Below are 12,160 nucleotides of genomic sequence, written 5' to 3'. Positions count from 1 at the left end.
GACCAAGATGTTTATTTGTATGCGGAAATAGGCTGGGCCAGATAGTTCTTACGCTGAGATTGACTAACATGGACCTGGCTTTAGGATCATGCTGTGCTCTTGGTCTTTCTTGCTGCTTGTTTCAAGCATTCGTACTCGTCGCATCTTGTGCTTTTCTCAGTGCCAGTCTCTAAGCTGTGCTCGGACCCCCCACCCCAGGGAACAACATGCACATCTAGTTTCCCTCTTCTGGTGTCCAGTTCCCCAGCTTATGGATGAACACTCACTGTAGGCTAGAGTAAAGACATTTGTGCCGACAGGATGGTTTTGTGGCATTTTCACACTTATGCAGATACAAAAGTATGCTTTTACTTAAATCCATATTTGTCAAATACGAGTACAGTAGCAATATCTGATGAGTTTATGTCACAACATATTTTTTGTTCTCTCACCACACCCCGGTTTGCTGCAACCAGTAATGTCTCCACATTACACCTGTGTGGCACTGTGGCCTAGTACACACCATAATATTGCACTGCTTAACAGTTACTAAGGATCAGGGACATTGTTGGATGGGAATGATCACAGGAAATGATAGACAACATGAAACACATTACCTTAGGTAACAGAGGTGTAGTAGTATACTTACAACAAAAAATGATACACATTTCATCATATGGGAAAGCAGGATAACAGACATAAACAACGTTCATGTTTGACACATGTCAGACTCATCTCAGACTTCCACTACCTCAGAGAAAGTGAAGGGAGGAAATAGTTCATAATGCACATTTTGCACCTGTTATTCGTGCTGGCTACCAAACTGTTCAGGAGTACTTGGGAAACATTGTCCCATTCCTCTCTCAAGGTTGTTTTCAGTTCTTGTACAGTTCAACAAGGGCGTGTTTAATGAGAAACATGTCTTCCAAGGGCATCCCAGGTGTAATCTATATGGTTTAGGCCCAGGGAGTGCGCAAACCATTTCATGTATTCAACATTTTCACTTTTCATGAGTGTGACACCTCAGCAGTCCTGTGTGGGTGGGCATTGTTGTCCATAATCAGAAAGTCGGGACCTACCGCACCTCTAAATAGAAAGGACATGATCCAGAATAATTTCCCTGCAATACCAATGTACTGTAAAAGTGTCTCATGCAAAGATATGCTGTGATTTTTGGCCGTAGTCCGTAGTGTCAGTCACCACCATAATGCCTAGGCCATACCGATGTTGTTCATCAAAATTCCATGATATGCAATGTATTCTTCTCTCTCTCTCTCTCTCTCTCTCTCTACACTAACTAGTGGCCAGAATCACTTGCCACACAAAGAAATGTGATTCATCAGAGGACATCACTCTGGACTGCTGTTGCTGATCCCTATCAATTATTGCAACACTTTTCTTAAGAACATGGTTACTTCGACATTCAATAAATCAATTTTCACCAAGACACCTACACCAACGAACTCTTTCCCGACGATGACATTGTTGAAGTGTGATGCATCTAACATGTTTCTGGACATACAAACTGGCCTGATTTGATTGCCATGAAATGATTCTGGCAGAGACATATATAGCACTGGAAGATGCAAGGTCTACAGAAATCTGTCTAGCAGTGAGATGTAATTCCTTTGCACCACTAGTGCTTCATATCAAACCTCTTGCAATGTGGTGTGCCATTTAAGAGCAGCAGCATACTTTCGCATAGCATTTTCACCTACAGCAGCCTTGCTTAATCCAAGATGACACTTTTGGACACACCAAGTACTGTGGCTACAGTAAGGACACTTTGTCTTTGAGCTGTCCAACTGCCCGCCCCTAATTGTAAACACTCAAATGATATCTTGCATACATGTTGACATACTGCATGGAATATCACACTAATATGTTTCACGACAAACTTTGTCAAACACTGTACTGCATGTATATGCTCAGGCTCCACTGCAGCGAACACATCCTGTCCTGTACATTTGCTTTTAATGATGGAGAAACTTTTTTGCTGAAAATATCTTATTCTTATGTTTTTTAGGGTGGGAAATCCAAATCTGATACTCAAAAAACTGTATCATCCAGCATTTCTTCATATTTTACAGTTAAATTTATTAAATTAAGAGATTTTTAAAGAATTTAACAGCTTTTATACAGTTAAATTAATTTAAAAATGAGGTATAATGAATGCAGATGACATTGGTAGCACTGCTGAAAATCATTTGCTGTCAAAAAAGGTCAATTCTATTTTTGTGTTAACAGATGGTGTTTTGTTTACTGTCAACCTAACTTCACTTTTCCATTTCCTGTACATGTTCTCAGTACAATGTCTAACAGTGGTTGAAAAAACTCTGCTGACAGTTTTTGTTATGTTTGTGGTGAATTTGTGATTAAAAAATACCAAAGAAACATTACGGACTCTACATATAAAGTTAGGCCTATTTAAACAGTTTGTATAGGCTTTGCCTAAAGATGGACCGTGACATTAAAAAATTGATGTTTGCTGTTAACTTTGAATCCACAATGACCTTAATTGAGAAAGAAGCATGGGTATAATTCAAGCAAGTCGTTACAAAGTTCTCAGGACATGAGAAAGACCCAGAATATGTTTCTATTACTGCTACGAGGTTAAAGAAATTTAAAACTTTAGAATGTTTAATGAGCCTGAACGTTCACTTTTTGAACAGTCACCTTGATTACTTCCCAGAAATATGGGAGATGTTAGTGAGGAGCAGGGAGAGCATTTTCACCAGGACATTAAAGTGATGGAAAAACGCTACCAAGGCCACTGGAACACAAACATGATGGGTTCACTTCACTGAGAAGTTCAGCAAGCAACTCATCATAGAAAAAGCTACGCAAGAAGCTTCAAAGAAAAAAGAGAAAGAAAATATAAACCAATTCCAGTTGACAAGTGAAACCTCTATTAACACGTATCATTGTTTTAAGTAGATTAACAAACAACAAAGCATTTCATTAATTTCCCCATTTATATTATACTACATAATAAAAAGCATATTGCTCAAAAACTATGAGTGATACAAAAAAACTAAGGCTAGAATTGGATTCAGCTCATAGAAATCTACAAAGATCTGCTATCAAGTAAAAAACGTTATCAAAAAAATTTTTTTCGTTGGCATTTATAATCATTATCTTCAAAGAAATTGCTGCCCTCATGAGTGTCAATATGTGCAGATGCTTGTATTTGTCAAGAAGTGACTCAGTGGAGTTACAAAACTTTTCATTTGTGATGAGAATGTAGTTAAATTACAGACTGCCTGTTGTGGAAGTTCCTACCAAAAAAGTTAGCACTGTTAATGAGTGACAGGCATCATAAACTTCTGCACTGATAAAACTAAGGAAAAGAAAAGAAAGCAAGAAAGAAAGAGAGAGAGAGAGAGAGAGAGAGAGAATGAACTTCTCAGTGATGAAAGATAATTTCATCCAAGTGCATAATGTGGTTAGAGCACTGTGTTGTTTTTGCAATCTTCAAACAATGGCAGATCTGATTCTTATTTTTGTATCGGTAAGATGAAAGTTCACGGGAACACATCTTTGTACTTTTGAAAAGTTTCACCTCTACCCACTGTTGAAGCAAAGCTTCAAACTATTCAGTCTAATGTTGAGAAACTTCAGTTTTCCAGAGTGCATGTGATGTGGCACACAAAAGAGCTCACAAGAAGCATTTTGTTACACCAGTTAACATCGAGCCTCATGTTTCTGAGCTTCAGTCGAACTGTGCAAAATCTGTTAGGAACAGATCTTTTTCACAGTTAAATTTTCAAGCAAAATTCAAGGTACTGAAGTCTTTGATATGCCTGGGGGCATCTATATCTCATGGTGGACTCACCATGTACATCCTTTTCAGTCACACTGTGCACAGCAATTTTGTCTTTTGGGAGAAACTAATTTTGACCAACCTTCATAAAATACATCACTGAAGGAAGGATGACCACGGTAAAATCCTGCAGACTAATACTAAAAAGTTAAATGCATCATTTGCCAATGAAACTACAGCTCAGTGAAAGATGATCTTCATCTAAAAAGGCTTGGTGTCTATAAGATTCCATGTCGCTGCAGGAAATCATACATTGGGCAAATCTGTTATATTATGGAGGACAGATACGTCAAACATGGATGACACACACATCTGGACCAGCCAGAGAAAACTGCAGTGGCAAAGCATTGTCTCAGAACAGGAGACAGCATGGAACACAAAAACACCAAATATTGTCATTGATGTGTTCATACTGAAACTACATTATTATAGAAGCAGTGGAGATTTGCAGCTCAACTAACCTGCTGAACAGGAACGTGGGACATGAACTTAGCACAGCAGGGGATCCAGTGCTGGCCATGTTAAAATCACAGTGTACACAAAGAGGAACTGTTGGTCACATAAGGGCTGACACTGCAGTGGTGACATAGATATTCAGATGACAATGGCAAGGATGGGCACATGCTAGTGAGGACACACACAGCAGAAGGTGACTCCCAACAGAGGAAACTGAGGTGGGCAATAGCAGCGCACAGTAAGAATGACAGCCTCTGCACATGCATCGAAGCTGTTAGTACACCAAATGACAGGTGGTGTAGCTGCCTCTCTTGCTACTGATCAGGATATCCATGCTAATGGTCACCAAATTACATGCATTCACACCTGTGCAGTTTCTTCTCAGACTGGCAGAAATTGGAGGCTCTGGTCACAGCCTCAGCAGTGCATTTGCCACAGCTGAAGATGTCAGTCAGTTGTGCTGATTAAATATTGTGGAAATTTCTCAACAACATTAGATGTCTCACCTTAGAACCATATTTACGATTTGTCCATCAGGAAAGTCTCAAGCAACACCTACTAGTAAAGAGTCTGTCCTGAAGATGACCAGTTACCAAAAGGTGAATGAAGTTGTCTGACACTGTTGTTGAGTTAGTCCTTTAGGAAAACCTTCACGTGAAATTTCCATATTTTTCACAACACAATTTCCTAAATTCTCAGGGTATTGTCTATATTGATTGGTGTGGCCACTCAGTATATATGTAAAGGAATCACTATATTAATTACGTAGTGGGAAAGACAAACGTAACAGTGTCATTCATTTGAAAGTTACTGAGGTGTTGTATATTCTTAATAATGAATAGCGGGCAGGCACTTGTGCTGATTGGTCACTGAGCATAGCAACTCTGTCTCGGATCTTTGACAAGTGGGAATGACTAAATATATTGAAAAATTCCAGAAAAATGCTTATATCTTATGTGTTGGGTCTACTCTATATGCATGATCACTCACACACACACACACACACACACACACACACACACACTCAAGCAAACACAACTCTCACACATGACGACTGTCTCTGGCCACTGAGGCCAGACTGCAAGCAACTGAGAATGATGGGAGATGCAGCCTGTGTGATGGGGGTAAAGAGGAGAGTGGGGTGGGGAGGGGATGATGATGATGTTTGGTTTGTGGGGCGCTCAACGGCGTGGTTATCAGCGCCCATACAATTACCCAATCATTGCTCAGTCCAATTTCGCCACTTTCCTGGATGATGATGAAATGATGAGGACAACACAAACACCCAGTCATCTCGAGGCAGGTGAAAATCCCTGACCCCGCCGGGAATCGAACCCGGGACCCCGTGCTCGGGAAGCGAAAGGGGTGGGGAGGGGGCGGGATAACAGGGTACCATTGGGGGTCAGTAAAGTGCTGCTTGTGGGAGTATGCAGGGACATGGTGGGGAGAGGGCAGGCGTGAAGAAAAACGTGGGGCGGGGGTGGGGGGGTGGGGGGGGGGGAAGGGAGTGGAAAAAGAGAGAAGTATAAAGACCGTGGGTGTGTTGGTGAAATAGAAAGCTTGGTAGTGCTGGAGTGGAAACAGGCTAGGGGATAGATTGGTGAAGAACAGTGACTAACAAAGCTTCAAGCCTGGCACCCACAGTCTTAACACTTTTCTCCTTTTCCAATCTCCTCCACCTCCCTCCCACCCCACGCCACATTGTAATTCCTTTCTGCATCTAGCTGCCCCACCCTTCAGAAGAAGGCCTTTTGGCCAAAAGCTTATTTGTTTAGCAGTCTTTTTGTTTGCATGTCTGTGACACAACATTTCCACTATACATTAAGTAGCAATTTAGGATTTTCACAATGGATTTTCCATTGCCAGACAGATTCCTATGACATTCCCTACCAGAAATGTATTACGTATCAAGCGAATAGCTGCTTTCAAAATTCTGTAACCTATTCTCTACATCCCATGAAACATACTCTGAAAACTACTGTGATGCACAACACTTGGACAGGGCATTCTACAAACAGAGGATTTTTTGTGTAACAGATGTGAATGGAACAGCAAGAACAGTACCAAGTCTTGTAATGCTACAAGACATATGAATGGATCATTCTATTAATGATGTACACATCTGGCAAAGTCACTATGTACGGTGTGGAAAGATACATCTGCTAGTGCCAGGTCATATGGCAAACACCTGCAACAGATTTAATTGATACAATGTACTGCCATGCTCTCACTTGTCAACTGTTGTTGTTGTGGTCTTCAGTCCAGAGACTGGTTTGATGCAGCTCTCCATGCTACTCTATCCTGTGCAAGGTTCTTCATCTCCCAGTACCTACTGCAACCTACATCCTTCTGAATCTGTTTACTGTAGTCATCTCTTGGTCTCCCTATACGATTTTTACTCTCCACGCTGCCCTCAAATACTAAACTGGTGATCCCTTGATGCCTCAAAATGTGTCCTACCAACCGATCCCTTCTTCTAGTCACATTGTGCCACAAACTCCTCTTCTCCCCAATCTTATTCAATACCTCCTCATTAGTTATGTGATCTACCCATCTAATCTTCAGCATTCTTCTGTAGCACCACATTTCGAAAGCTTCTATTCTCTTCTTGCCTAAACTATTTATCATCCATGTTTCACTTCCATACATGGCTACACTCCATACAAATACTTTCAGAAACGACTTCCTGACATTTAAATCTATACTCAATGTTAAAAAATTTCTCTTCTTCAGAAACAATTTCCTTGCCATTGCCAGTCTACATTTTACATCCTCTCTACTTCGACCATCGTCAATTATTTTGCTCCCCAAATAGCAAAACTCGTTTACTACTTTAAGCGTCTCATTTCCTATCTAATCCCCACAGCATCACCCGATTTAATTAGACTACATTCCACTATCCTTGTTTTGCTTTTGTTGATGTTCATCTTATATCTCCTTTCAAGACACCCTCCATTCCGTTCAGCTGCTCTTCCAGGTCCTTCGCTGTCTCTGACAGAATTACAATGTCATCGGCAAACCTCAAAGTTTTTATTTCTTCTCCATGGATTTTAATTCCAACTCCGAATTTTTCTTTTGTTTCCTTTATAGCTTGCTCAATATACAGATTGAATGACTTTGGGGATAGGCTACAATCCTGTCTCACTCCCTTCCCAGCCACTGCTTCCCTTACATGCACCTCGCCTCTTATAACTGACATCTGGTTTCTCGTGGTTTATGTGACGCACAGTTCCTGTGCTTATTAAAAGTTCAATAGCAATGTCACATGTTGCGATCCAATGATTTGTTAATATGAGCTCCTCCACAGCTGAAATCATTAAAGCACTGGTGGTAACACCATGTGCCTCCTTAGGTTGTGGTATTTTCTGGTTGTATACTGTCCTGCTTCATAATGCTAACACCACCAGAATATTGTGCACCATATGAGACACTGCTTTCCCACACTTCTTTCATCTTCCAATAATTTTGTGAAGCATGTTTCACATATGCACAAAGAAATTGGATAACTGCTCTTCATGCTGATTAGGAGGAATCCATCATGCAAGGAACATTGGATTGGAAATGAATCTCCAGAAAAGAGAAAATTACTGTGAAGCTGTTAACTCTGTTTGTGCAACTGGGAATACCACTACGCCATCTGTCGGCAAACACATTCACCCCTGGGATTACATACAACGCTGCTACAACAAAGGTCTCCTTTTTAATTAGACATACCTTATATATTACATTAAACTGTTTTGAGTTACACTCTTATTGAACTCCCAGGCAATAATAACGGTTAGCCAGATGTGACAGATGGATTGCCCATTTTCAGTACCTGAAGTTTTTTGAGTGGTGATAAGTGCTCCCTACTGCATAATTCCTCCCCTTCCCCTTCCACCATTCTCACATGTTTCAGTTAACTATTAAAAGCTGTAATAAACATAAAACTTGTGTGAGTAATTTGACCTTGTTTCTTCTTAGCTGTTCATTACTCACAGTTTTTGAGTCTTTCACATTTTTCCATTTGTAAAAGAGATTAATGTAGTTAAGTGTCTGTCATAATAAGTGTATCACTAGTCTCCGGTATGCAACAAAAGAGAAAACTTTAGGTAGTCATAAAATAATTTCTTGTGACAAAAGATACTGTAAAAATACTTGCAAAATCATATGTAAAAGAACAGAAAAAAATACATTTTCTTTATCATGGCAATTAGTGGATTTTACTTTGTATTTCCGCCCTTTTTGCAATATATACTTACACCATTTTTCACATTTGTTTCCCATCTAAGTTCCATTGTTTTTAGGTCGAACAGCTTAATGTCACCATTATCATAACCAGCACATACCATTCTTTCCTCTGAGTTGTATGAATTGCCTGAAAAATTGTACATAACAAGGTTTACAACTTTGATGCCAAAAAACAATAATTTAATAATATATACTCAATACTGAGGTGTATCTATTAAGTATACAGTGGGACTTTGGAGTAAATTCAAAATGAAATGTTATAGAAAACCAATGACTGTTTAGCTAAACCCAACTGTATGCACATATGGCAGAATAACAGCTATAGAAGCTGGCTGACAAAGACTCTATGCCTCAGAAAATGCATTCTTCTGAAGCAAACATAGACATGTAGAGAGACGTCAAAGGAAAGGAAAGAAACACATCAATTAAATATAAATACAAGAGAAACAAATGTAGTGCAAACAATGGAATGAACAATTAATAACTTGCAATAAGTAATAAAGCATTCAAATCATTTAATAGTGACAACAATGGGGTATGACGATTAGGATTTAGCATCCGGTTGTCAATGAGGTCATTCGAGGTGGAGCACAATCTCAATTTGATGTAGGATTAGGAAGGAAAATTGCAATGTCCTTCTCATAGAACCATCCTAGCTTTTGTCTTATGGGATTTAAAAAACCAGGTAAAATATAAATGTGGGCGGTAAGATGGGATTTCAGTTCACATCCTTATGAATATAAGTCCAGTGTCTCACCACTGCACCACCTTGCTCTTTAATAGTTGTGTTTCTAATGTTCCAAACAATGTGTGTCTTCATAACTAACAAAAATACACATGAAACTTCCTGGCAGATTAAAACTGTGTGCCGGACCGAGACTCAAACTCGGGACCATTGCCTTTCGCGGGCAAGTGCTCTACCAACTGAGCTACCCAAGCACGACTCACACCCCGTCCTCACAGCTTTACTTCTGCCAGTACCTCACAGGAGAGCTTCTGTAAAGTTTGGAAGGTAGGAGGCGAGGTACTGGCGGAAGTAAAGCTGTGAGGACAGGGTGGAAGTAAAGCTGTGAGGACTGGGAGTGAGTCGTGCTTGGGTAGCTCAGTTGGTAGAGCACTTGCCTGCGAAAGGCAAAGTCCCAAGTTTGAGTCTCAGTCCGACATACAGTTTTAATCTGCCAGGAAGTTTCATATCAGCACACACTCCGGTTCAGAGTGAAAATTTCATTCTGGAAACATCCCCCAGCCTGTGGCTAAGCCATGTCTCCGCAATATCCTTTCTTTCAGGATTGCTAGTTCTGCAAATTTTGCAGGAGAGCTTCTGTAAAGTTTGGAAGGTAGGAGGCGAGGTACTGGCAGAAGTAAAGCTGTCAGGATGGGGTGTGAGTCATGGTTGGGTAGCTCAGTTGGTAGAGCAATTGCCCACGAAACACAAAGGTCCTAAGTGAGAGTCTCGGTCTGGCACACAGTTTTAATCTGCCAGGAAGTTTCATATCAGCACACGCTCCACTGCAGAGTGAAAATCTCATTCTGGAAACATCCCCCAGGCTGTGGCTAAGCCATGTCTCTGCAATATCCTTTCTTTCAGGAGTGCTAGTTCTGCAAGGTTCACAGGAGAGCTTCAGTAGTTTGGAAGGTAGGAGGCGAGGTACTAGCAGAAGTAAAGCTGTGAGGACGGGCGTGAGTCGTGCTTGGGTAGCTCAGTTGGTAGAGCACTTGTCCCGCAAAAGGCAAAGGTCCCGAGTTCGAGTCTCGATTGGGCACACAGTTTTAATCTGCCAGGAAGTTTCATATCAGCACACACTCTGCTACAGAGTGAAAATCTCATTCTGGAAAAATACACAGGCATGACTACACTACCCTGGCTGGCTTCTTGCCTCGCTTCTGCAGCCCAACTGTTGTGAGAGGGTGCATTAAGTTAAGTGGGTGAGAAAGAAGAATGAGGGGAGAGAGGAAGGAAAAGTTGGAAGGAAAGGAAGCTGAAAGCTCAGAGGGAGAGGTGGCAAGTGAATGGGAAAGAAATGAGGAACTGGTGAGGCAGTCTTTGTGAAGGCAGGAAAAGTTGCATATAACACATGAAATAATGAAGCTGTCGGTCATCAGGAGGGAGCAAGGTGGGTGGGAGATGTGGCGAGTGGGAGGGGGGCCTGACACAGAAGGAACAGAGAATGAAGTTACTCAAAGGGAAGTGGGAGGCACATGGACAAGGATGGAGGTGAGAATGGGGCGAGGGTTAGTAATGAATGAGGCTAGGAGGATTGTGTTGTATGAACAGGTTCCATTTATGTAATTCTATCTGGAGTGGGGAGGGGTGGGGGTATGGGGAGTTGGGGGGGGGGAGATGCTAGTTTTGAAGCAGCCACTGGAGTCAAGCCTGTTTAGCGGAGTGGCATGTTCTGCCTCACGCAGTCAACTCTGCTATTGGAAACAATCTGTCAGTGGTCATCCTTTCTGGTGAACAGTTGGTTGGTGGGCATGCACACATAAAAGTTTGTGTAGAGGTTACATCAGACTTGACAAATCATGAAACTGCTTCCACATGTGGTCCTTCTTCTGATAAAGTATCCAGTATAGAGTCGGGATTAATGGCCATAATGTCATCATAGTAATGATGGTTACTAAAGTTAATAAATCCATCAGGAAGGCTATGAGATTATTTTTTCTAGGAAGAGCAGATATTAGTTGTTAGCATCCCATTTAAACAATGAATGGACGTCATTTACTTTCAATATGATGGATTTGGAGGAATTATGGCCAAATTTTAAATGGATTTTAAGCCATGCTCTGGAGAAGAACGTGTAGAGTAAGTGGATTAAGGACAGGAAAGACCCAATATGGTTTAATAACAAAATTTGCAAATATTTTGAGGATGCAGAGACCATTGCACTCTCAGTTTCATTCAAAAAAGAATGCGTGGATGACAACAGCCAAAAGTTGGTAGACATCCATATATTTGTAAAAAGATCAATGCGTGAAGCATACAACAACTATCACCATCGTACCTTAGCAAAAAAAACTGCAGAGGCCTCGAGAAAAGTAAAATCACTAAGCAGGTCGAAGATTCCTATCCAGTCTTGTGTGGCAATGGAAGACAGAAAAAGGAAAGCTGACTGTTGCACAAACTCCCATGTGGAGGACATAGTAACAGGCTTACCTGGCGTAGAGAAGCAACTGAATGAGGTCAAATTCACCAGGCCAGATGGAATCTCAATTTGGTTTCACAGGCCATTGGTTCAGGGGCATTGGACCTTTACTTAGCTTGCATTTATCACAAATCTCTTGCAAAATAAAAGTACCAAACTATGGGGAAAAAGGCACAAGTGATGCCTTTATATAAGAAGGTAGAAGAACTGACTCATAAAATGACAAACCAATATTCTTAACATTGGTTTGCTGCAGAATTGTTGAACATTTTTTAGTTTGGAGACAGAAAAGCTCCTATCAAAAAATCAGAACAGATTTAGAAAGCATCACTTGAGTAAAACTCAGCTTGTCCTTTTCTTGCACGATATTTTGTAAACCATGGTTGAAGGACAACAGTATCCACAGTCCTAGATTATCCAGAAAGCATTTGACATGGTGCCCCACTGCACACTGTCGAAGAAGGTATGAGTGTATAGAATATGTGAGTGATTCAAAGCCTTCTTCAGTAATAGAACCCAGTATGTTGTC

General features: G+C 40.8%; 1 protein-coding gene across 1 annotated transcript in view; it reads right to left on the bottom strand.

The window, feature by feature from the left end:
• Positions 1-12,160, bottom strand: part of LOC126175424 (dynein axonemal assembly factor 10) — a 192,882-nt gene that overhangs the window by 64,052 nt on the left and 116,670 nt on the right. The window contains exon 5 of the mRNA XM_049922226.1: positions 8,500-8,615. Within this exon, the coding sequence (XP_049778183.1) occupies positions 8,500-8,615 (116 nt within the window). The remainder of the gene's footprint in view (positions 1-8,499; positions 8,616-12,160) is intronic.

The sequence above is a fragment of the Schistocerca cancellata genome, chromosome 1, assembly GCF_023864275.1.
Source record: "Schistocerca cancellata isolate TAMUIC-IGC-003103 chromosome 1, iqSchCanc2.1, whole genome shotgun sequence".
Lineage (NCBI taxonomy): Eukaryota > Metazoa > Arthropoda > Insecta > Orthoptera > Acrididae > Schistocerca > Schistocerca cancellata.
This window is presented reverse-complemented; position numbering and strand designations above follow the sequence as displayed.